The sequence below is a fragment of the Coregonus clupeaformis genome, chromosome 25, assembly GCF_020615455.1.
Source record: "Coregonus clupeaformis isolate EN_2021a chromosome 25, ASM2061545v1, whole genome shotgun sequence".
Classification (NCBI taxonomy): Eukaryota; Metazoa; Chordata; class Actinopteri; order Salmoniformes; family Salmonidae; genus Coregonus; species Coregonus clupeaformis.
Window position 1 is genome coordinate 24,403,280 of NC_059216.1, and position 22,357 is coordinate 24,425,636.

Consider the following 22,357-nt stretch of genomic DNA (forward strand, 5'->3'; position numbering starts at 1 on the left):
TTTTGTTTAGTATAGTTATTTTCCGGTGGCGATTTTAGCATGTAAATCTTGGTGGAGCTGTAAAGAAGACAACTCATTCACTCGTGGTGTATTCAACCTTTTCTGGCCCATGGCATGTGAATGTTTATCCTTTTAAGCTTGGAAAAGAGACCCTTAAACCCAGACTTGGACCACACACCCACTCCACTGAATAGCAGGCTAGTGATTGCTTTGCAACGCTTGCAGTTAGCCACTGATTCCTTCCAAACCACTCATTGTTGAATTTGCGATTTCCAACTTGTTGTGTAATGTTTATGTCCAATGGCCGATGAGCACCGATACGTTTTATCTATAATTTATCTTCATATGACAAGGATTGAAAAGGATTTGCCAGTAGATTGTCGACTTGATTCATGATGATGACTGCTTGCTAACTAAGATGTTGAAAGTATGATGTTGACATGATCAGTCCAATCAAAGCTACGGTGATTTGACATTTTATCTGTGGCCAATGACCTTGAGCCTTCTTGGATGGGCACTTCTAATGTAACTCTATGGCAGCACCCAAGGGGCTTGAATTTTCGAGCTCTCCCCATAGATTTTGCGGTGATGTAGTGTCCCCATGAGTGACAGAACACAGAGCCAATCATGGCGCAACTAGAGAACATTACCAACCCCATACACTCCGTATTTTCCGCTGGCTGCCCCACCACCACAGAAAGCACTGAGCTGCCTTATTCAAGAAAGCAAAAAAGAGAATGTTTGTATGCGGCTTTATTAAAAAAAAAAAAATGTTTTACATTGTTTGCAAACTGAAATGTGACACGTATTAATGCCAAAATAACATGCAAAACAGGCAACAAAAAATATATATAATTTATTTTTTAGCTAAACAGGTGGGGCTCTTCCCTGAATGACTGGTCTCCACTGTTTGTTTATATTCTTCTGTCACGTTAATCTCTAGCAACATCAATCCGTTGAACTGGTTGTTCCCATATAGAGTACTGATTTTCAAATCACTTGCTTGCCCTGCATGATTTCGGGAAAACTAGCCAACAGGGCGTAGTAATAACACTACAACACTAAATGTAGTAATGATGAATTGTCCCAGTGTCATTCTTACCTGAAACAAATGTCCAGTCTTTCAACCGGTATCTTCTTGTCTTTATCTACACAATAGCCATGATCATTTGTCCTCTGTATGGTGCTACCCCCGCCATGGGGAACTTTAATGAACTTCTGTTTGTACCACAGCACTGTAATGCAACGCACGATTTGAAAATATTGAACGCGTGCTGTATACAGAACGCACGGCAGCCTAGTGTGGCATCCTAAACATAGTGTTGCGAAGTGCTCCATTGGCAATGAATGACTTCAGCCGAACGCAAATAGTTTGACGCAACTGGTTGATATGATGCTTGAGGCACTACTGGCTAACGGTAGCTAGCTAGTCCACTGGCACTGGCTAGCTACCTTCACAACAAGACATCGTGGAACCGCTTTAGGTAAGTGGCTTTTTTGTCTTGTAATTTCACATTTGGAAGGTGCATTGAAACAATTAGCTGGATAACTAGCTAGCATGGTTATGTATTTTGTACCACAGATAGCTAGCAACCTATGATGCGCGAAAGTTACTCTAGAGGTAATCACTAATGGTATGTTGCTAGTCAAAAACAAGATAATTATCTGAAAGCATGTCATCAGACTATAGCTATATAGTAGTGTAACGTCACATGCACAATATAACATTTTGTTTAGATTTAGTTTATTTTTGGGGGGCCAGCTCTCTCTCTTTATGTCTGTCTGTGTCAGCATGTCTGTGTGTCCATCTGTCTGTTTAGGAGTTCCAGATTTGGCTGCAGGAGGGTGGGCGGCGTTTGCACCGGGTTAAAGTGATTGTTTTGAAAACCGGCCTGCCTCTCGGGCGTGAGCCTGGTGCCCCATTCAAAGCCCACGGCGATGTCGGCTCAAAACAAAGTGAGGTATGTCAAGAACTTGGAGTAATGATTTAGGATTCAGTGTTCACATGCAAAGTCTTGTTTACTCTTGGTAAAAAAACGAATGTACTTTATCTGCTTCCCAAGTAAAACTAGTTGGAAAATTCTAACATATACTTTATGGAAAATACACGGTGTATATTTCTGAAGGAGGCTTTCGCCCATTCATGTCACAGGCCATAGCCTGGTGTACCCTGGTCCAGTTTAATTAAACCCCCTCAATATAAGAGCTACTCTATGGCATGGTAGTGTCCACAATAAAATAAAAATCGAATTGTAGTCCCATGATCCTCCCACACTGAGTTCTTATATGTGACATTTTGTTTATTGCAAGTCAAGCTTTCCTTTGCATGCCAGTAAATATTGTCAATGTAACTATTTAGTTATTATATCCCGAGAGGACTGTACCAGAGACTCAGTAAGGGGGCGGAGGATCTATGAAATGGACTGGAATTAGTCTGATTCTTATGTGTTCCTGTTGTCTGATTTGAAGGCTACAAAATTTATTTTTTCGAAGAAAAGCATTTTCTATATTAGCTCATTTGCCCCAGACCTGACAGTGTGCTTTTCAACTAAATATATTTAGTGTTCCAACCCTCAGGAAACTATGACGTCATTGCTGTGTACGGGCAACCCCAGCAGCTCCTCCAGCAGACACGCCCCCCTTCTGTCTGCTGACCAAGCTGCCCACCATCAGACAGGTAAGGGTGCTCTCCCATAAGAAGCAAGGGCTGGAGAGGCACCAAAATGGCTGAAAGATGCCTTGTCCCCCCCCTTTCTTCCAATGGTCTGCACTTGGCTATTTCCCTTCATGGACTAAAGATCAATGGATTTGTACAATTGGTTTGTCTAGTTCAGTGTTCCTCTTTCTTGCCTAATGGGTAACAGTGTGAACATTGTCATCCCTACCTGTGCTGTAACACCTCATTGAACTACTCAATAAGACCACACTTGGGTAAATTGAGTGAATTAGTGATTGGTTGTGACAACTAGGCTTGAGCGGTATCCAGATTGTCATACCTTCATACTGACCTTGTGCCACACATATTACAATTGATTTAATAAATAAATAAATAGTTAACCGTATTGAAAAACCATCCCGTGGCTATTTCCAAATACCTCTATATACGGTATACTGCCCAAGCCTAGTGAAAACATGCATTAAACCGGAGCATACAGTTATTGTGAACAATAAAACACTGTAGGATATGTGAATTGAATTGTGACTGGTGCACTTACAGTGCCTTCAGAAAGTATTCATATCCCTTGACTTAGTCCACATTTTGTTGTTACAGCCTGAATTCAAAATGGATTAAATAGATTTCTCTCACCCATCTACACACAATACCACATAATGACAAAGTGAAAACATGCTTTTAGAAATTTGTGCAAAGTTATTAAAAATGAAATACTGAAATGTGTCATTTACATAAGTTTTCACACCAGTGATTTCTCTGGAAAAATGTGTAGCAGTGGGGGGAAAAGGTCGCGGAGGGGTGTTGAAGGGTGGGGGTCCCTCCTATAATTTTTATGTAGAAGGACTGAGAAGCTCCTTTTTAAAAGGACATTGTACTCCAAAATGAATGAAAAATAAATGTATGTGGACACCATCTCAAATATAATTTCCACCTCCAGAATGAGCTCCAAAACAAAAAAATGTAATTAATATATTGGGCCATGTATATAGCCTATGCATGGTCCATATTATCAGGTATGCTATTAGCAATAAACATTATCACCTGTAGCCCAACTGATGCAGTAAAGTGCAAATAAATAGGCAACCCCATGCTTCAGCCTATCTGCATTTACCCTATTGGGCTAAACATTAGCCAGATCCCAAATGTGATCTTTTAACGAGTTATTATCTTATTGATTGATTCATTTTATGCCCCAAAAAACGTGCATAAACACAGTGAATATACTGTAGGCCTACATGTTAGGGTAACTTGGGGTAACTCGCCACCAGCGTAATATGCCCCCTGCCGGTACTTCTCACAGAAACCACTGCATGTCACCATTTCCCCCCCAAAAAAACGTTCCCAGGTTGCCTCTACTCTTGCTCAACTAAAAATATGATATATCTCATCACAATTTAAGTCACTCCCAAAAAAGATTGAGGTGGAGTGGCGCTGTACCCCAAGTTACCCTACAATTGACCCTACATTTAGCTCCACTCACCCCTATGCGCTCACTGCTAATTGCAGAGCCGTAACGTGCTTAACCATGCCTCAGCTAAAAACTAAAGGCTGAAAATGGTGCACTTCGCACATATTTAGGAGTTGAGAAATAAATAAAGTAAGAATGGAAAGCTGGGATCCAGCTCTTTTTAACAAAGGCCATTAAAACTGATGTTTTTGCAATTGCAAGAATTGTTATGCATTGACTGCTTGTCAGAATGCATGTTTCAATCCCTATGGCACTCATAACTTGAAAGTGCCACGAGATAAATATCTTTCTCGTATACAGTGGCTTGCGAAAGTATTCACCCCCCTTGGCATTTTTCCTATTTTGTTGCCTTACAACCTGGAATTAAAATGGATTTTTGAGGGTTTGTATCATTTGATTTACACAACATGCTTACCACTTTGAAGATGCAAAATATTTTTTCTTATGAAACAAACAAGAAATAAGACAAAAAAAACAGAACACTTGAGCGTGCATAACTATTCACCCCCCCAAAGTCAATACTTTGTAGAGCCACCTTTTTCAGCAATTACAGTTGCAAGTCTCTTGGGGTATGTCTGTATAAGCTTGGCACATCTAGCCACTGGGATTTCTGCCCATTCTTCAAGGCAACACTGCTCCAGCTCCTTCAAGTTGGATGGGTTCCACTGGTGTACAGCAATCTTTAAGTCATACCAATTGGATTGAGGTCTGGGCTTTGACTAGGCTATTCCAAGACATTTAAATGTTTCCCCTTAAACCACTCGAGTGTTGCTTTAGCAATATGCTTAGGGTCATTGTCCTGCTGGAAGGTGAACCTCCGTCCCAGTCTCAAATCTCTGGAAGACTGAAACAGGTTTCCCTCAAGAATATTCCTGTATTTAGCGCCATCCATCATTTCTTCAATTCTGACCAGTTTCCCAGTCCCTGCCGATGGAAAAACATCCCCACAGCATGATGCTGCCACCACCATGCTTCACTGTGGGGATGGTGTTCTCGGGGTGATGAGAGGTGTTGGGTTTGCGCCAGACATAGCGTTTTCCTTGATGTCCAAAAAGCTCAATTTTAGTCTCATCTGACCAGAGTACCTTCTTCCATATGTTTGGGGAGTCTCCCACATGCCTTTTGGCTTATTTTTTTCTTTAAGCAATGGCTTTTTTCTGGCCACTCTTCCATAAAGCCCAGTTCTGTGGAGTGTACGGCTTAAAGTGGTCCTATGGACAGATACTCCAATCTCCGCTGTGGAGCTTTGTCGTTTCTTCAGGGTTATCTTTGGTCTCTTTGTTGCCTCTCTGATTAATGCCCTACTTGCCTGGTCCGTGAGTTTTGGTGGGCGCCCTCTTTTGGCAGGTTTGTTGTGGTGCCATATTCTTTCAATTTTTTAATCATGGATTTAATGGTGCTCCGTGGGATGTTCAAAGTTTCTGATATTTTTTTATAACCCAACCCTGATCTGTACTTCTCCACAACTTTGTCCCTGACCTGTTTGGAGAGCTCCTTGGTCTTCATGGTGCCGCTTGTTTAGTGGTGTTGCAGACTCTGGGGCCTTTCAGAACAGGTGTGTATATATACTGAGATCATGTGACACTTAGATTGCACACAGGAGGACTTTATTTAACTAATTATGTGACTTCTGAAGGTAATTGGTTGCACCAGATCTTATTTAGGGGCTTCATAGCAAAGGGGGTGAATGCATATGCACGCACCACTTTTCCGTTATTTATTTTTTTGAATTTTTTGAAACAAGTTCTTTTTTAAATTTCACTTCAACAATTTGGACTATTTTGTGTATGTCCCATTACATGAAATCCAAATAAAAATCAATTTAAATTACAGGTTGTAATGCAACAAAATAGGAAAAACACCAAGGGGGGTGAATACTTTTGCAAGGCACTGTAGAACACAACAAGCCGACTAGGTAAATAGATAAACTACTCTACTATGGGGTTGTCAGACTTTTCTATTAATTACTTGTTTTGTTTGCAGAGGGAAGGAAAGTAAATGTGGAGTGTGCTATCATCTTCAAAGTGCGCCTCTTCAGAAATATTTTTCCATGTTCCATATTCTTTTTGCAAGGCGGCAATGATTTTGCCGTGTGCGGCACCACAGCAAAATGAGGGAAGTGAAAACACATTCACACCCCTGAGTCAATACATGTTAGAATCACCTTTGGCAGCGATTACAGCTGTGAGTATTGCTGGGTAAGTCTCTAAGAGCTTTGCACACCTGGATTGTATAATATTTGTACATTATCCTTCTTTGCGAGGCATACGAAAACCTCCCTGGTCTTTGTGGTTGAAATTCACTGCTCGACTGAGGGACCTTACAGATAATTGTATGTGTGGGGTACAGAGATGAGGTAGTCATTCAAGAATCATGTTGAACACTATTATTGCACACAGAGTGAGTCCATGCAACTTATTATGTGACTTGTTAAGCAAATATGTACTCCTGAACTTATTTAGGCTTGCCATAACAAACGGGTTGAATACTTATTGACCGAAGACATTTCAGCTTTTCATTTTTAATGAATGTTTAAAATTTTCAAAATACATAATTCCACTTTGACGTTATGGGGTATTGTGTGTAGGCCAGTGACAAACCATTTCAATTCAATCCATTTTAAATTCAGGCTGTAACGCAACAAAATGTGGAAAAAGTCAAGGGGTGTGAGTACTTTCTGAAGGCACTGTATCATGAGTTGTACATTGATAATCTGTGTTTTAGGTTTCCATCCATGCCAGCCTTTTTCCATAATTTGTGTTCCTTTTTCACAGGCGGTTCTGGCTGATGACCATAGCTGATAGAAACCGAGAAGGAATATCATCCCCAATGATACTACTAATATTTCTAACTGTACTGATGAGGAAGAGGAGGGCAGACTTATCCATTGTCGCTGAACTGCTTGAAGTGTTCAGTCAAAATTACAGTTACCACTAGTCACATGTTCAGAAAGATGTTAGGCAAAAATAATAACAATACAGAACTGTTTTTGCTCTTCAATTCGCTTCTGCCAATCATATGTTCGAAACCATTATCAAGGAAACCTACAGTAGTTAAACTCTTTGCGTAGATAGTAACCTGTTTGTTGGACACCAGTGATTCTAAGAACAAGAATAACTGTTACCTGTAGGACAATGTCTCTATCACAGGTCACCAAGGGCACAGTAAGGTATATCCTTAATAAAATAATTTGTGATGTTTAATTGGGCATGCCTCTCATTTTCCAGTCGACATGGAACAACTCAATATGCATTATAGTCATACCTATGGCTTGCATAACCAACCATCTCCCTGAGATTTGAAAGTTGGACTGTTCAGTCCCTGGCCGAGTCATACCAAAGACTGTAAAAATGGGACTTGTTTTGTCTCTGCTTGGCACTCAAGATAGATAGATAGATAGATTGGGGGTAAGGCCATGTGAAAGACTAGTGTCCTGTCCAGGGGGTGTACTTGTACATCAAGCTGCCTCACACTACAGAAACAGGAGACAAGCTCCGGCTCCTATGAGCCGTTGTGGCTCGCACAAGCAAAGGCTTGTGCAAATCTACCCTCTTACTTACTGTAGCTTTAACAGTATTGAGTCAAGGAACAGCTTTACTGCCCAAGAAAATATGGTGTCACAGTACTGAAAGGCCAGAGCAGGCAGGTGGGCTTCCTATCTCTTGTGGGAATACCTTGATGGTGCCATGACACATATATGACAACCAGCAGTTTTTGTAAATATTGTCCCACCAAGGACTAATGGCCAAAGGGGTCCTTCTCCCTTTCTCACACACAGTCACTGTGTCAAAATATATACACTGAGTATACCAAACATTAGGAATGCCTTCCTAATATTGAGTTGCACCCCCGCCCCCCTCAATTCGTCGGGGCATGGACTCTACATTTTAGTCATTTTAGCAGACGCTCTTATCCAGAGCGACTTACAGTTAGTGAGTGCATAGTTTTTTGTTTTTTTTGTTTTTTTTTTCATACAAGGTGTCGAAAGCGTTCCACAGGGATGCTGGCCCATGTTGACTCCAACACCTCCCACAGTTGTATCCAGTTGGCTGGATGTCCTTTGGTAATATACACGGCAACTGTTGAGTGTGAAAACCCAGCAGTGTTGCAGTACTTGACACATACCGGTGCGACTGGCACCTACTACCATACCCCATTCAAAGGCACTTAAATCTTTTGTCTTGCCCATTTACCTTCTGAATGGCACAGATACACAATCCATGTCTCAAGGCTTAAAAATCCTTCTTTAATCAATATCCCCCCCCCCTTCATCTACATTGATTTGAAGTGGATTTAACAAGTGACATCAATAAGGGATCATAGCTTTCACCTGGGTTCACCTGGTCAATCAGTCAGTCATGGAATGAGCAGGTGTTCTTAATGTTTTGTATACCCAGTGTGTATATATGTGTAATATATGTATGTGTGTGTGTGTATATCTATATATACTGCTCAAAAAAATAAAGGGAACACTTAAACAACACAATGTAACTCCAAGTCAATCACACTTCTGTGAAATCAAACTGTCCACTTAGGAAGCAACATTGATTGACAATACATTTCACATGCTGTTGTGCAAATGGAATAGACAACAGGTGGAAATTATAGGCAATTAGCAAGACACCCCCAATAAAGGACTGGTTTTGCAGGTGGTGACCACAGACCACTTCTCAGTTCCTATGCTTCCTGGCTGATGTTTTGGTCACTTTTGAATGCTGGCGGTGCTTTCACTCTAGTGGTAGTATGAGAAGGAGTCTACAACCCACACAAGTGGCTCAGGTAGTGCAGCTCATCCAGGATGGCACATCAATGCGAGCTGTGGCAAGAAGGTTTGCTGTGTCTGTCAGCGTAGTGTCCAGTGCATGGAGGTGCTACCAGGAGACAGGCCAGTACATCAGGAGACGTGGATGAGGCCGTAGGAGGGCAACAACCCAGCAGCAGGACTGCTACCTCTGTGACTGTGCAAGGAGTAGCAGGAGGAGCACTGGCAGAGCCCTGCCAGAGCCCTGCAAAATGACCTCCAGCAGGCCACAAATGTGCATGTGTCTGCTCAAACGGTCAGAAACAAACTCCATGAGGGTGGTATGAGGGCCCGACGTCCACAGATGGGGGTTGTGCTTACAGCCCAACACCGTGCAGGACGTTTGGCATTTGCCAGAGAACACCAAGATTGGCAAATTCGCCACTGGCGCCCTGTGCTCTTCACAGATGAAAGCAGGTTCACACTGAGCACATGTGACAGACGTGACCGAGTCTGGAGACACCGTGGAGAACGTTCTGCTGCCTGCAACATCCTCCAGCATGACCGGTTTGGCGGTGGGTCAGTCATGGTGTGGGGTGGCATTTCTTTGGGGGCCGCACAGCCCTCCATGTGCTCGCCAGAGGTAGCCTGACTGCCATTAGGTACCGAGATGAGATCCTCAGACCCCTTGTGAGACCATATGCTGGTGCGGTTGGCCCTGGGTTCCTCCTAATGCAAGACAATGCTAGACCTCATGTGGCTGGAGTGTGTCAGCAGTTCCTGCAAGAGGAAGGCATTGATGCTATGGACTGGCCCGCCCGTTCCCAGACCTGAATCCAATTGAGCACATCTGGGACATCATGTCTCGCTCCATCCACCAACGCCACGTTGCACCACAGACTGTCCAGGAGTTGGCGGATGCTTTAGTCCAGGTCTGGGAGGAGATCCCTCAGGAGACCATCCGCCACCTCATCAGGAGCATGCCCAGGCGTTGTAGGGAGGTCATACAGGCACGTGGAGGCCACACACACTACTGAGCCTCATTTTGACTTGTTTTAAGGACATTACATCAAAGTTGGATCAGCCTGTAGTGTGGTTTTCCACTTTAATTTTGAGGGTGACTCCAAATCCAGACCTCCATGGGTTGATACATTTGATTTCCATTGATAATTTTTGTGTGATTTTGTTGTCAGCACATTCAACTATGTAAAGAAAAAAGTATTTAATAAGAATATTTCATTCATTCAGATCTAGGATGTGTTATTTTAGTGTTCCCTTAATTTTTTTGAGCAGTGTATGTATGTATGTATGTATGTATGTGTGTGTGTATATATATATATATATATATATATATATATATATATATACACAGTATCTCACAAAAGTGAGTACACCCCTCACATTTTTTTTTAAATAATGTTTTTCATGTGACAACTGAAGAAATGACACTTTGTTACAATGTAGTGAGCTTGTATAACAGTGTAAATTTGCTGTCCCCTCAAAATAACTCAACACACAGCCATTCATGTCTAAACCGCTGGCAACAAAAGTGAGTACACCCCTAAGTGAAAATGTCCAAATTGGGCCCAATTAGCCATTTTCCCTCCCCGGTGTCATGTGACTCGTTAGTGTTACAAGGTCTCAGGTGTGAATGGGGAGCAGATGTTACATTTGGTGTCATCGCTCTCACACTCCCTCATACTGGTCACTGGAAGTTCAACATGGCACCTCATGGCAAAGAACTCTCTGAGGATCTGAAAAAAAGAATTGTTGCTCTACATAAAGATGGCCTGGGCTATAAGAAGATTGACAAGACCCTGAAACTGAGCTGCAGCACGGTGGCCAAGACCATACAGCGGTTTAACAGGACAGGTTCCACTCAGAACAGGCCTCGCCATGGTCAACCAAAGAAGTTGAGTGCACGTGCTCAGCGTCATATCCAGAGGTTGTCTTTGGGAAATAGACGTATGAGTGCTGCCAGCATTGCTGCAGAGGTTGAAGGGGTGGGGGGTCAGCCTGTCATACGCCGCACACTGCATCAAATTGGTCTGCATGGCTGTCGTCCCAGAAGGAAGCCACTTCTAAAGATTATGCACAAGAAAGCCCACAAACAGTTTGCTGAAGACAAGCAGACTAAGGACATGGATTACTGGAACCATGTCCTGTGGTCTGATGAGACCAAGATAAACTTATTTGGTTCAGATGGTTTCAAGCGCGTGTGGCGGCAACCAGGTGAGGAGTACAAAGACAAGTGTGTCTTGCCTACAGTCAAGCATGGTGGTGGGAGTGTCATGGTCTGGGGCTGCATGAGTGCTGCCGGCACTGGGGAGCTACAGTTCATTGAGGGAACCATGAATGCCAACATGTACTGTGACATACTGAAGCAGAGCATGATCCCCTCCCTTCGGAGACTGGGCTGCAGGGCAGTATTCCAACATGATAACGACCCCATAACACACCTCCAAGATGACCACAGCTGAGGGTAAAGGTGATGGACTGGCCAAGCATGTCTCCAGACCTAAACCCTATTGAGCATCTGTGGGGCATCCTCAAACGGAAGATGGAGGAGTGCAAGGTCTCTAACATCCACCAGCTCCGTGATGTCGTCATGGAGGAGTGGAAGAGGACTCCAGTGGCAACCTGTGAAGCTCTGGTGAACTCCATGCCCAAGAGGGTTAAGGCAGTGCTGGAAAATGATGGTGGCCACACAAAATATTGACATTTGGGCCCAATTTGGACATTTTCACTTAGGGGTGTACTCACTTTTGTTGCCAGCGGTTTAAACATGAATGGCTGTATGTTGTGTTATTTTGAGGGGACAGCAAATTTACACTGTTATACAAGCTGTACACTCACTACTTTACATTGTAGCAAAGTGTCATTTCTTCAGTGTTGTCACATGAAAAGATATACTCAAATATTTACAAAAATGTGAGGGGTGTACTCACTTTTGTGAGATACTGTATGTGTGTGTATGTATGTGTATTATTTGTTCAAATTGTTTTTTATTTTTTTTTAAAAAGTATCAACAATTTTCTGTTTTGTTTCTTTGTTAGACCAGAATGATTTTAATAGGTTATGTCCATTGTGATGTCACGAGAGGCTGTGTCCTGGAGGGACGTTACATCCCCCTGAGGTGGCTGCAAACCCAGACAGCTATGGCTCCATCTGCTGGTATGGTCGGGAACTCCACCCCTCTATGGCCAATCTTCCCACGCAGCTGAAACAAATGAGGAGCTGATGAGCTGAAGGTTTGGGAAGGGAAGAGACACAGTCTCCAACCTGGGCTCTCTGGAGGACAAGAGTGCTGCACGTCCACTTCCATGAGGAATATAAGGATTTGGAGATACTTACCTTTGGGAAATACTCACCTTTGGATATATGCACCTGTGGAAATACGTGAGACATTTGGAAGGACTTTTTGCTGGGTTGGCCACTAGCTGCAACGTGGACTACAGTAAGGCTGGGGAAAAGTTATCTGAGCGAGTGAGAATTATGATTTTGGATGTGGAAGAGACATCCCTGAACTGTTAACCCTTAAAGAGCCACAAGAGAACAGAATTTTGTTATATTTTCGTTAATTTCCCAAGACCTATAATAAAATCCTTGTTTTGTTTGAACCTTGTCTCCTTGCACTACTTGAGCAATCCCGCTGAAAGCTGTGTAGCCTCTCGTGACGTCACACCATATACTCATCTCTTAAAATGTGTTGACTTGCCTCTCACCATAGCCAGCTAGCTAACTAAGGTATCTAACCTAGCCAGAGATACTTTTGAGGAGATGGGAAACTCCATTGGAATTGTATTAACACCCATTGTGTACATTGCCCATTTCTTCAATGGGCTGCGCGGTGCATTCTGGGCTATTCTGGGACAAGGAGATCACTCCTTCAAGGAGAGAATGGGAGTCAATTGGGTGCTAGCTCACAAACCCAACATTAGCATGAATTTCATATAGCATGAATTGTGGTCCTCTGTAGCTCAGCTGGTAGAGCACGGCGCTTGTAACGCCAGGGTAGTGGGTTCGATCCCTGGGACCACCCATACACAAAAATGTATGCACGCATGACTGTAAGTCGCTTTGGATAAAAGCGTCTGCTAAATGGCATATTATTATAAGAAGTACAACGTTACAAATATTTTCAGAAGTGTGAGAATTCATTTTTTCTCTGTAATATTGTATAGCATTGGAAGGGTGACATTACATACTTTCGAGGACAATAGACCGGTTTCTCGACTCATACCGACTTTGAGAAGGGATTGCGTAACAATTAGCTTAGCAACTGTGTGACGCAGCATGACAACGTGAACAGGATTGGTCGACCGACTGCTGGGTGAGGCGTTATATGTTCCTCCATTCACCATGGGATTCCGATCTCCTCCTTTCTCTAATATCTCTGACCTAGCTAGCTACACGTACTAGCCATCATATTGCTAGTAGCTTGCAGCAAGCACTATGCCCGATCTGTCTCCCCGTGTCTCCTCTCGCAAACTCCTTGCTGTCCTAGCCAGCATAGCAAAGATGATCTATATACAGTGGGGGGAAAAGTATTTAGTCAGCCACCAATTGTGCAAGTTCTCCCACTTAAAAAAATGAGAGAGGCCTGTAATTTTCATCATAGGTACACGTCAACTATGACAGACAAATTGAGAAGAAAAAAACCAGAAAATCACATTGTAGGATTTTTAATGAATTTATTTGCAAATTATGGTGGAAAATAAGTATTTGGTCACCTACAAACAAGCAAAATTTCTGGCTCTCACAGACCTGTAACAACTTCTTTAACTTCTGTATTAATGGCACCTGTTTGAACTTGTTATCAGTATAAAAGACACCTGTCCACAACCTCAAACAGTCACACTCCAAACTCCACTATGGCCAAGACCAAAGAGCTGTCAAAGGACACCAGAAACAAAATTGTAGACCTGCACCAGGCTGGGAAGACTAAATCTGCAATAGGTAAGCAGCTTGGTTTGAAGAAATCAACTGTGGGAGCAATTATTAGGAAATGGAAGACATACAAGACCACTGATAATCTCCCCTCGATCTGGGGCTCCACGCAAGATCTCACCCCGTGGGGTCAAAATTATCACAAGAACGGTGAGCAAAAATCCCAGAACCACACGGGGGGACCTAGTGAATGACCTGCAGAGAGCTGGGACCAAAGTAACAAAGCCTACCATCAGTAACACACTACGCCGCCAGGGACTCAAATCCTGCAGTGCCAGACGTGTCCCCCTGCTTAAGCCAGTACATGTCCAGGCCCGTCTGAAGTTTGCTAGAGTGCATTTGGATGATCCAGAAGAGGATTGGGAGAATGTCATATGGTCAGATGAAACCAAAATATAACTTTCTGGTAAAAACTCAACTCGCCGTGTTTGGAGGACAAAGAATGCTGAGTTGCATCCAAAGAACACCATACCTACTGTGAAGCATGGGGGTGGAAACATCATGCTTTGGGGCTGTTTTTTCTGCAAAGGGACCAGGACGACTGATCCGTAAAGGAAAGAATGAATGGGGCCATGTATCGTGGAGATTTTTGAGTGAAAACCTCCTTCCATCAGCAAGGGCATTGAAGATGAAATGTGGCTGGGTCTTTCAGCATGACAATGATCCCAAACACACCGCCCGGGCAACGAAGGAGTGGCTTCGTAAGAAACATTTCAAGGTCCTGGAGTGGCCTAGCCAGTCTCCAGATCTCAACCCCATAGAAAATCTTTGGAGGGAGTTGAAAGTCCGTGTTGCCCAGCGACAGCTCCAAAACATCACTGCTCTAGAGGAGATCTGCATGGAGGAATGGGCCAAAATACCAGCAACAGTGTGTGAAAACCTTGTGAAGACTTACAGAAAACGTTTGACCTGTGTCATTGCCAACAAAGGGTATATAACAAAGTATTGAGAAACTTTTGTTATTGACCAAATACTTATTTCCCACCATAATTTGCAAATAAATTCATTAAAAAATCCTACAATGTGATTTTCTGGATTTATTTTTCTCATTTTGTCTGTCATAGTTGACGTGTACCTATGATGAAAATTACAGGCCTCTCTCATCTTTTTAAGTGGGAGAACTTGCACAATTGGTGGCTGACTAAATACTTTTTTCCCCCACTGTATACAGAGGTATTCTGATCCAGAAATACTTTAAGAAATTAAGTGTTTCTGGCTGAGCGTAGCTAGCAAGCCCAGGCAACCTCTTCCACCTCACGTTATCAATACCCCGTCCATCGTGTTTGATTGACAGGTCTAACACATCGAAAATTAAAACGCAAAGGCGCAATGTGGAAACCAAATAGCAAAATGAAGCATTGCGATTGATTTATTAAATTTGATTGATCATTTGAATTTTGACAGTCTTAAACCACACAGAGTATGGAAAATAATTTCCAATTGCAACTGAGAATTCATTTTGTTTTTGTCACAATTCGTGCTGTCACAACAAGGAAATGAAATGGCAAATATGAGAAATGATTTGTCATTTAAGCATTTACGTTTACATTTCATTTTTAAATGTGTCAGTGTTGTACTGGATAGTACCATGGAAATTAAATATTAAACACACTGCTATTTCTTTTTCAAATTGGCAGGCATCATGCATACTCAATCATGAAAATGTTAATGCAATATATTACATTGAATTTGAATTTTGACACAAAAAATGCATACCCATTTAGAAAAGGAATTGCAAACATTATATTGATTTTATAATTTGCCCGTTTAGAATTTAAGGTTGAATTAAGTCACTCATAGACTTCCATAGTGTATAGGCTGTTACTATGGCCAAACATACTGGTCAAGGCCAGCCAACAGAACATTTAATGGTTTCAGATTGGTTATTTGTTTGTTTATTTGGCAATGGCTTAAATCCGAATAGAACTCAACATTTTGCATACACACACACACATCTCTCTACACACACTCCCCAACCATACATACACACACATATACCCTTTTCTCCTAAATGGAACACAAACAAAGCAGAGTGACGCTAGCTTTTGGAACCATGCTGTCTCACTTTGGTGTACCACCCTCCACTGCCCCATTCCTATTCCCCTCCCCCTCCCTATATGTTGCTGGTTGTGCTGTATAGTTTGCCGGGTGCCCCTCCCAGGTTGTGGACCATGTGACCATGGACATGTGCATCATCTGCATGCTAAAGCGCATCATAATTCCCCAGCAGCAACAGCAGGGCATCAAGACCACCTATCAGAGAATGTGGTGCTACCAGCCGCATTGCTATCAATTACAGCCTGCAAGTGTGTGTTATGGAACAATGTTCACTTGATTTTTGGAGGCTCTTGTGCTTGGTACCGAATGTGTGTGTCTAGTACATTATTTTGCAGTGGACTGTGTTGTGAGCATGTTTTTATCATGTTCAGTATTTTGCAGGTATGGTACTTGGGATGTATTTTTATTTGGCTTCAGGGATGTCAGTCACACAGTTTGGGATTGATTTCAATTTAGGAAGTGAATTCAAATCCCAATCTAAGAATTGAAAAAATTAATGAAAATGAATCGTGCTTTTCAGTTCTTGAAATGGAATTTCAATTCATCTCCCAAACTGAAATGGAATCCAGCCCAACGTTCCTCAGTCTACCCCAGGGTACTAAACATGTGTTGTCTGGTTTGCAGGGAGTATCTACTCCAGTCCCGGCCTGTACAGTAAGACCATGACCCCCACCTATGACTCCAGAGACGGCAGCCCCCTGTCCCCCACCACCGCCTGGTTCGGAGACAGCCCCCTGTCCGAGGGCAATCCCAGCATCCTCGCTGTCAGCCAGCCAATCTCCTCGCCCGATATCCTGGCCAAGCTCTACAAGCCCCAATCCCTCCTGGACAAGGCCAAGATCAACCAGGGCTGGATGGACTCATCCAGGTCACTGATGGAGCAGGATGTCAAGGAGAATGAGGTGCTCCTCCTTCGGTTTAAATACCACAGCTTCTTCGACCTCAACCCCAAGGTACAGTATGTGGACCGTTTTTTCCATCAGATTCTTTATTTTATATATATATATATTTTTTTTAGGGGGTAGATCAGCTTTAATATTGCATATATATCGTGGCTTCTATCAATGTAATTGTCTGCATCATTTCCAATCCCCCATATATATATCTATATATATATATATATATATATACACATATATATATATATACACATATATACACACATACATACATACATACAGTGAGGGGAAAAAAGTATTTGATCCCCTGCTGATTTTGTACGTTTGACCACTTACAAAGAAATGATCAGTCAAAAATGTTATAAATTGATTTGCATTTTAATGAGGGAAATACGTATTTGACCCCCTCTCAATCAGAAAGATTTCTGGCTCCCAGGTGTCTTTTATACAGGTAATGAGCTGAGATTAGGAGCACACTCTTAAAGGGAGTGCTCCTAATCTCAGTTTGTTACCTGTATAAAAGACACCTGTCCACAGAAGCAATCAATCAATCAGATTCCAAACTCTCCACCATGGCCAAGACCAAAGAGCTCTCCAAGGATTTCAGGGTCAAGATTGTAGACCTACACAAGGTTGGAATGGGCTACAAGACCATCGCCAAGCAGCTTGGTGAGAAGGTGACAACAGTTGGTGCGATTATTCGCAAATGGAAGAAACACAAAATAACTGTCAATCTCCCTCGGCCTGGGGCTCCATGCAAGATCTCATCTCGTGGAGTTGCAATGATCATGAGAACGGTGAGGAATCAACCTAGAACTACACGGGAGGATCTTGTCAATGATCTCAAGGCAGCTGGGACCATAGTCACCAAGAAAACAATTGGTAACACACTACGCCGTGAAGGACTGAAATCCTGCAGCGCCCGCAAGGTCCCCCTGCTCAAGAAAGCACATATACATGCCCGTCTGAAGTTTGCCAATGAACATCTGAATGATTCAGAGGAGAACTGGGTGAAAGTGTTGTGGTCAGATGAGACCAAAATGGAGCTCTTTGGCATCAACTCAACTCGCCGTGTTTGGAGGAGGAGGAATGCTGCCTATGACCCCAAGAACACCATCCCCACCGTCAAACATTATGCTTTGGGGGTGTTTTTCTGCTAAGGGGACAGGACAACTTCACCGCATCAAAGGGACGATGGATGGGTATTCCAGCATGACAATGACCCAAAACACACGGCCAAGGCAACAAAGGAGTGACTCAAGAAGAAGCACATTAAGGTCCTGGAGTGGCCTAGCAAGTCTCCAGACCTTAATCCCATAGAAAATCATCTGTGGAGGGAGCTGAAGGTTCGAGTTGCCAAACGTCAGCCTCGAAACCTTAATGACTTGGAGAAGATCTGCAAAGAGGAGTGGGACAAAATCCCTCCTGAGATGTGTGCAAACCTGGTGGCCAACTGCAAGAAACGTCTGACCTCCGTGATTTCCAACAAGGGTTTTGCCACCAAGTACTAAGTCATGTTTTGCAGAGGGGTCAAATACTTATTTCCCTCATTAAAATGCAAATCAATTCATGACATTTTTTACATGCGTTTTTCTGGATTTTTTTTGTTGTTATTCTGTCTCTCACTGTTCAAATAAACCTACCATTAAAATTATAGACTGATCATTTCTTTGTCAGTGGGCATACGTACAAAATCAGCAGGGGATCAAGTACTTTTTTCCCTCACTGTGTATATAAATATATATATATATATATATATTGTGATGTCACGAGAGGCTACACAGCTTTCAGCGGGATTGCTCAAGTAGTGCAAGGAGACCAGGTTCAACCAAAACAAGGATTTTATTAAAGGTCTTGGGAAACTAACGAAAGTATAACACAATTCTGTTCTCTGGTGGCTCTTTAAGGGTTAACAGTTCAGGGATGTCTCTTCCACATCCAAAATCATAACTCTCCCTCGCTCAAATAACTTTTCCCCAGTCTTACTGTATTCCACGTTGCAGCTAGTGGCCAACCCAGCAAAACGTCCTTCCAAATGTCCCACACGTATTTCCACAGGTGCATATATCCAAAGGTGAGTATTTCCCAAAGGTAAGTATCTCCAAATCCTTATATTCCTCATGGAAGTGGACGTGCAGCACTCTTGTCCTCCAGAGAGCCCAGGTTGGAGATTGTGTCTCTTCACCCCCCCCACACACTCCCTCTCAGTGTGTCTCTTCCCTTCAAAACCTCCAGCTCATCAGCTCCTGATCTGTTTCAGCTGCGTGGGAAGATTGGCCATAGAGGGGTGGAGTTCCCGACCATACCAGCAGATGGAGCCATAGCTGTCTGGGTTTGCAGCCATCTCAGGGGGATGTAACGTCCCTCCAGGACACCGCCTCTCGTGACATCACACATCCCCCCTCTCGGGACCGACGTCCTCGTCGGGTAAAGGCAGCGAAGAAGGCATCACGCCGGGAGAGGGCGTCCGCATTGCCGTGGTGCTTGCCAGACTGCTCTCTCTTCAACTCCTCCAACTCTAGGACCAGGGACTCAGCCTCCTGTTGTCTCTCCTTGAGTTTCTTACTGAACGCATCAGCCTTGGTTTTAGCAGAGTTTAGCTTCTGTTGAGCAGCTTTCAGTTCCTTCTCTCTCTCTGCCTCCGCATTCTTCATCTTGTTCTCCAACACCTTGTACTTCTCCTCTGCCTTCTTCTGGACCTCCTTACTACTGCGCAGGGTCTCCTCACACTCCTCGATGGTCCTGCGCAGCCTCTCCAGCTCCTCCTGTTGCTTAGGGAAGGAGCTCTGTTGGAGTTTAGCCTGGAGGATATCTAACTCTTCTGTCTTCATGTCTAACTGTTGCTTTAACAAACGATACCTCTCAGCGGTCCCCTTCAGACCAGACAGTTCTTTGTCCAGATTCTGTAGCTCCGTCTCTGTGTCGGTCTGGGCACCTGCCATCCCTATCAGAGCCCGGGCGGGAGTGAGTAATTCGGAGGATTGCACCGGAGCCTTCCCAGGATGAGTCTTGCCTCTCCGTTTCCGAGGTACTCGGGTTATCCTCTCCTGAGACTCTCTCCAGAGTGGGTAAAAGGCTGGGCAGTCTCGTCCAATTAGGACAGGGACGGGGAGGGAATCAACCACCCCCGCCGTCGTGTGTATGGTTCCCCGTGTGCTGGTCATTGTAAGTTCAGTAATGGGGTATTCTCTGGTGTCCCCATGGACACAGGAAACTGGGAGGACTTTCCCCGGGGTCAGACACGTTGGGCCCACCAAATCCTTACGCACCAGGGTGGCCCGGCTACCAGAATCCAGTAAGGCCTCCACATCATGGTGATTCACAGTTACCGGGCAGGTGGGGGGTCGATCTGGGCCGCCATCTACGACTCCCAAGAGCGAGGCAAAACGATGTGTGGGTGCTGAGCTGGAGGACTCCGCAGTGGGCATAGGTTCATCGGCTGGTTTCCCACACTGCCAGGAGATATGTCCCATCTCCCCACACCGGTAACACTGTCGAGTTTCCCCCTCCTGGTGTACTCTTCTTGGACCCGCCTGGTTTCTGGCTCCCCTGGAGCCGGGATAAGTCCTGACGTGGCTGAGTTCGAGACCTTGGGGGTCCTTTGGACGGGTTCTTCCCATTTGTGGTGGGGCCGCACTCCTGGGGTCTTTTTCGGAAGCATTCAGCATCTCCGCTGTGGCCTGGTACTTTTCCACAGCTTCCACGGTCAGATCAGCCGTGGTCAAGGCCTGTTGACTGATGAACCGTTTTGCCTCATAAGGCAGGGGGCGCGTAGGTAACGATCCACCACAACGGCCTCCACCACCGCCGCTGCTGTATTCCTCTGCGGATCCAGCCATTTCCTTGCGATTCGGACAAGTTCATGCATCTGCGCCCGAGGAGGTTGGTCTGGTTGGAAGGTCCAACTGTGAAAGCGCTGGGCCATACCAAACTTTGTGAGTCCATATCTGCTGAGGATCTCAGACTTCAGGGCATCATAGTCAGTAACCTGGTCAGGGCCCAGGTCCCGGACAGCATTCAGCGCTTCCCCGGTTAGAAAGGGGGCTAACAGACCAACCCACTGTTGCTTGGGCCAGGCTTCCCTAGTGGCCGTGGCCTCAAATGCATGCAGGTATGCCTCAATGTCATCGGTAGCTCCCATCTTAGATATAAAGTCACTTGCCTTTATTGGGCGGGTATTTTGGACCACCCTCTGTCTCTGCAACTGCAATTCCTCTGCCTTCAGAAGGTTGGCTTTCTTTTGCTCCTCCAAGAGAGCCACGTTTACTTGCATCTGGGCTTGCTGGCCAGCAACAAGGGCTTTCAATATGTCCTCCATTTCAGTCGGGCGGGGAGCCTACGGCCAACTTGGAAAACTGGGTGATCAAACCTTCGGTATCCTCCTCTGACATGCACTATTAACGCTTGAGCGTGCCCGTATTCTCCACCATCTGTGATGTCACGAGAGGCTACACAGCTTTCAGCGGGATTGCTCAAGTAGTGCAAGGAGACCAGGTTCAACCAAAACAAGGATTTTATTAAAGGTCTTGGGAAACTAACGAAAGTATAACACAATTCTGTTCTCTGGTGGCTCTTTAAGGGTTAACAGTTCAGGGATGTCTCTTCCACATCCAAAATCATAACTCTCCCTCGCTCAAATAACTTTTCCCCAGTCTTACTGTATTCCACGTTGCAGCTAGTGGCCAACCCAGCAAAAACGTCCTTCCAAATGTCCCACACGTATTTCCACAGGTGCATATATCCAAAGGTGAGTATTTCCCAAAGGTAAGTATCTCCAAATCCTTATATTCCTCATGGAAGTGGACGTGCAGCACTCTTGTCCTCCAGAGAGCCCAGGTTGGAGATTGTGTCTCTTCACCCCCACACACTCCCCTCAGTGTGTCTCTTCCCTTCCCAAACCTTCAGCTCATCAGCTCCTCATTTGTTTCAGCTGCGTGGGAAGATTGGCCATAGAGGGGTGGAGTTCCCGACCATACCAGCAGATGGAGCCATAGCTGTCTGGGTTTGCAGCCACCTCAGGGGGATGTAACGTCCCTCCAGGACACAGCCTCTCGTGACATCACAATATATATATATATATATATATATATATATATATATATATATATATATATATATATATATATATATATATATATATACACACACTACCGTTCAAAAGTTTGGGGTCACTTAGACATTTCCTTGTTTTTGAAAGAAAATCTATTCTTTTGTCCATTTAAAATAACATCAAATTGATCAGAAACACATTGTTAATGTTGTAAATGGGTATTGTAGCTGGAAACGGCTGATTTTTAATGGAATATTTACATAGGCGTACAGAGGCCCATTATCAGCAACCATCAGTCCTGTGTTCCAATGGCACGTTGTGTTTGCTAATCCAAGTTTATCATTTTAAAAGGCTAATTGATCATTAGAAAACCCTTTTGCAATTATGTTAGCACAGCTGAAAACTGTTGTGCTGATTAAAGAAGCAATAAAACTGGCCTTATTGAGACTAGTTGAGTATCTGGACCATCAGCAATTGTGGGTTCGATTACAGAATCAAAATGGCCAGAAACAAATAA

The 22,357-nt window shown here is 43.9% G+C and overlaps 1 protein-coding gene and 1 long non-coding RNA gene across 7 annotated transcripts in view; both read left to right on the forward strand.

Moving 5' to 3' along the window:
• Nucleotides 1-22,357, forward strand: part of LOC121539449 (fermitin family homolog 2) — a 107,897-nt gene that overhangs the window by 56,474 nt on the left and 29,066 nt on the right. For all 6 annotated transcript variants that reach the window (XM_041847950.2, XM_041847952.2, XM_041847953.2 and 3 more), the window contains one exon: nt 16,516-16,844. In XM_041847950.2, coding sequence (XP_041703884.1) covers nt 16,516-16,844 — 329 coding nt within the window. The remainder of the gene's footprint in view (nt 1-16,515; nt 16,845-22,357) is intronic.
• Nucleotides 866-7,503, forward strand: LOC121539450. The gene is made up of 4 exons (XR_005995367.1): nt 866-1,484; nt 1,821-1,961; nt 2,578-2,677; nt 6,917-7,503. It is a non-coding gene; the product is annotated as an uncharacterized LOC121539450 (long non-coding RNA).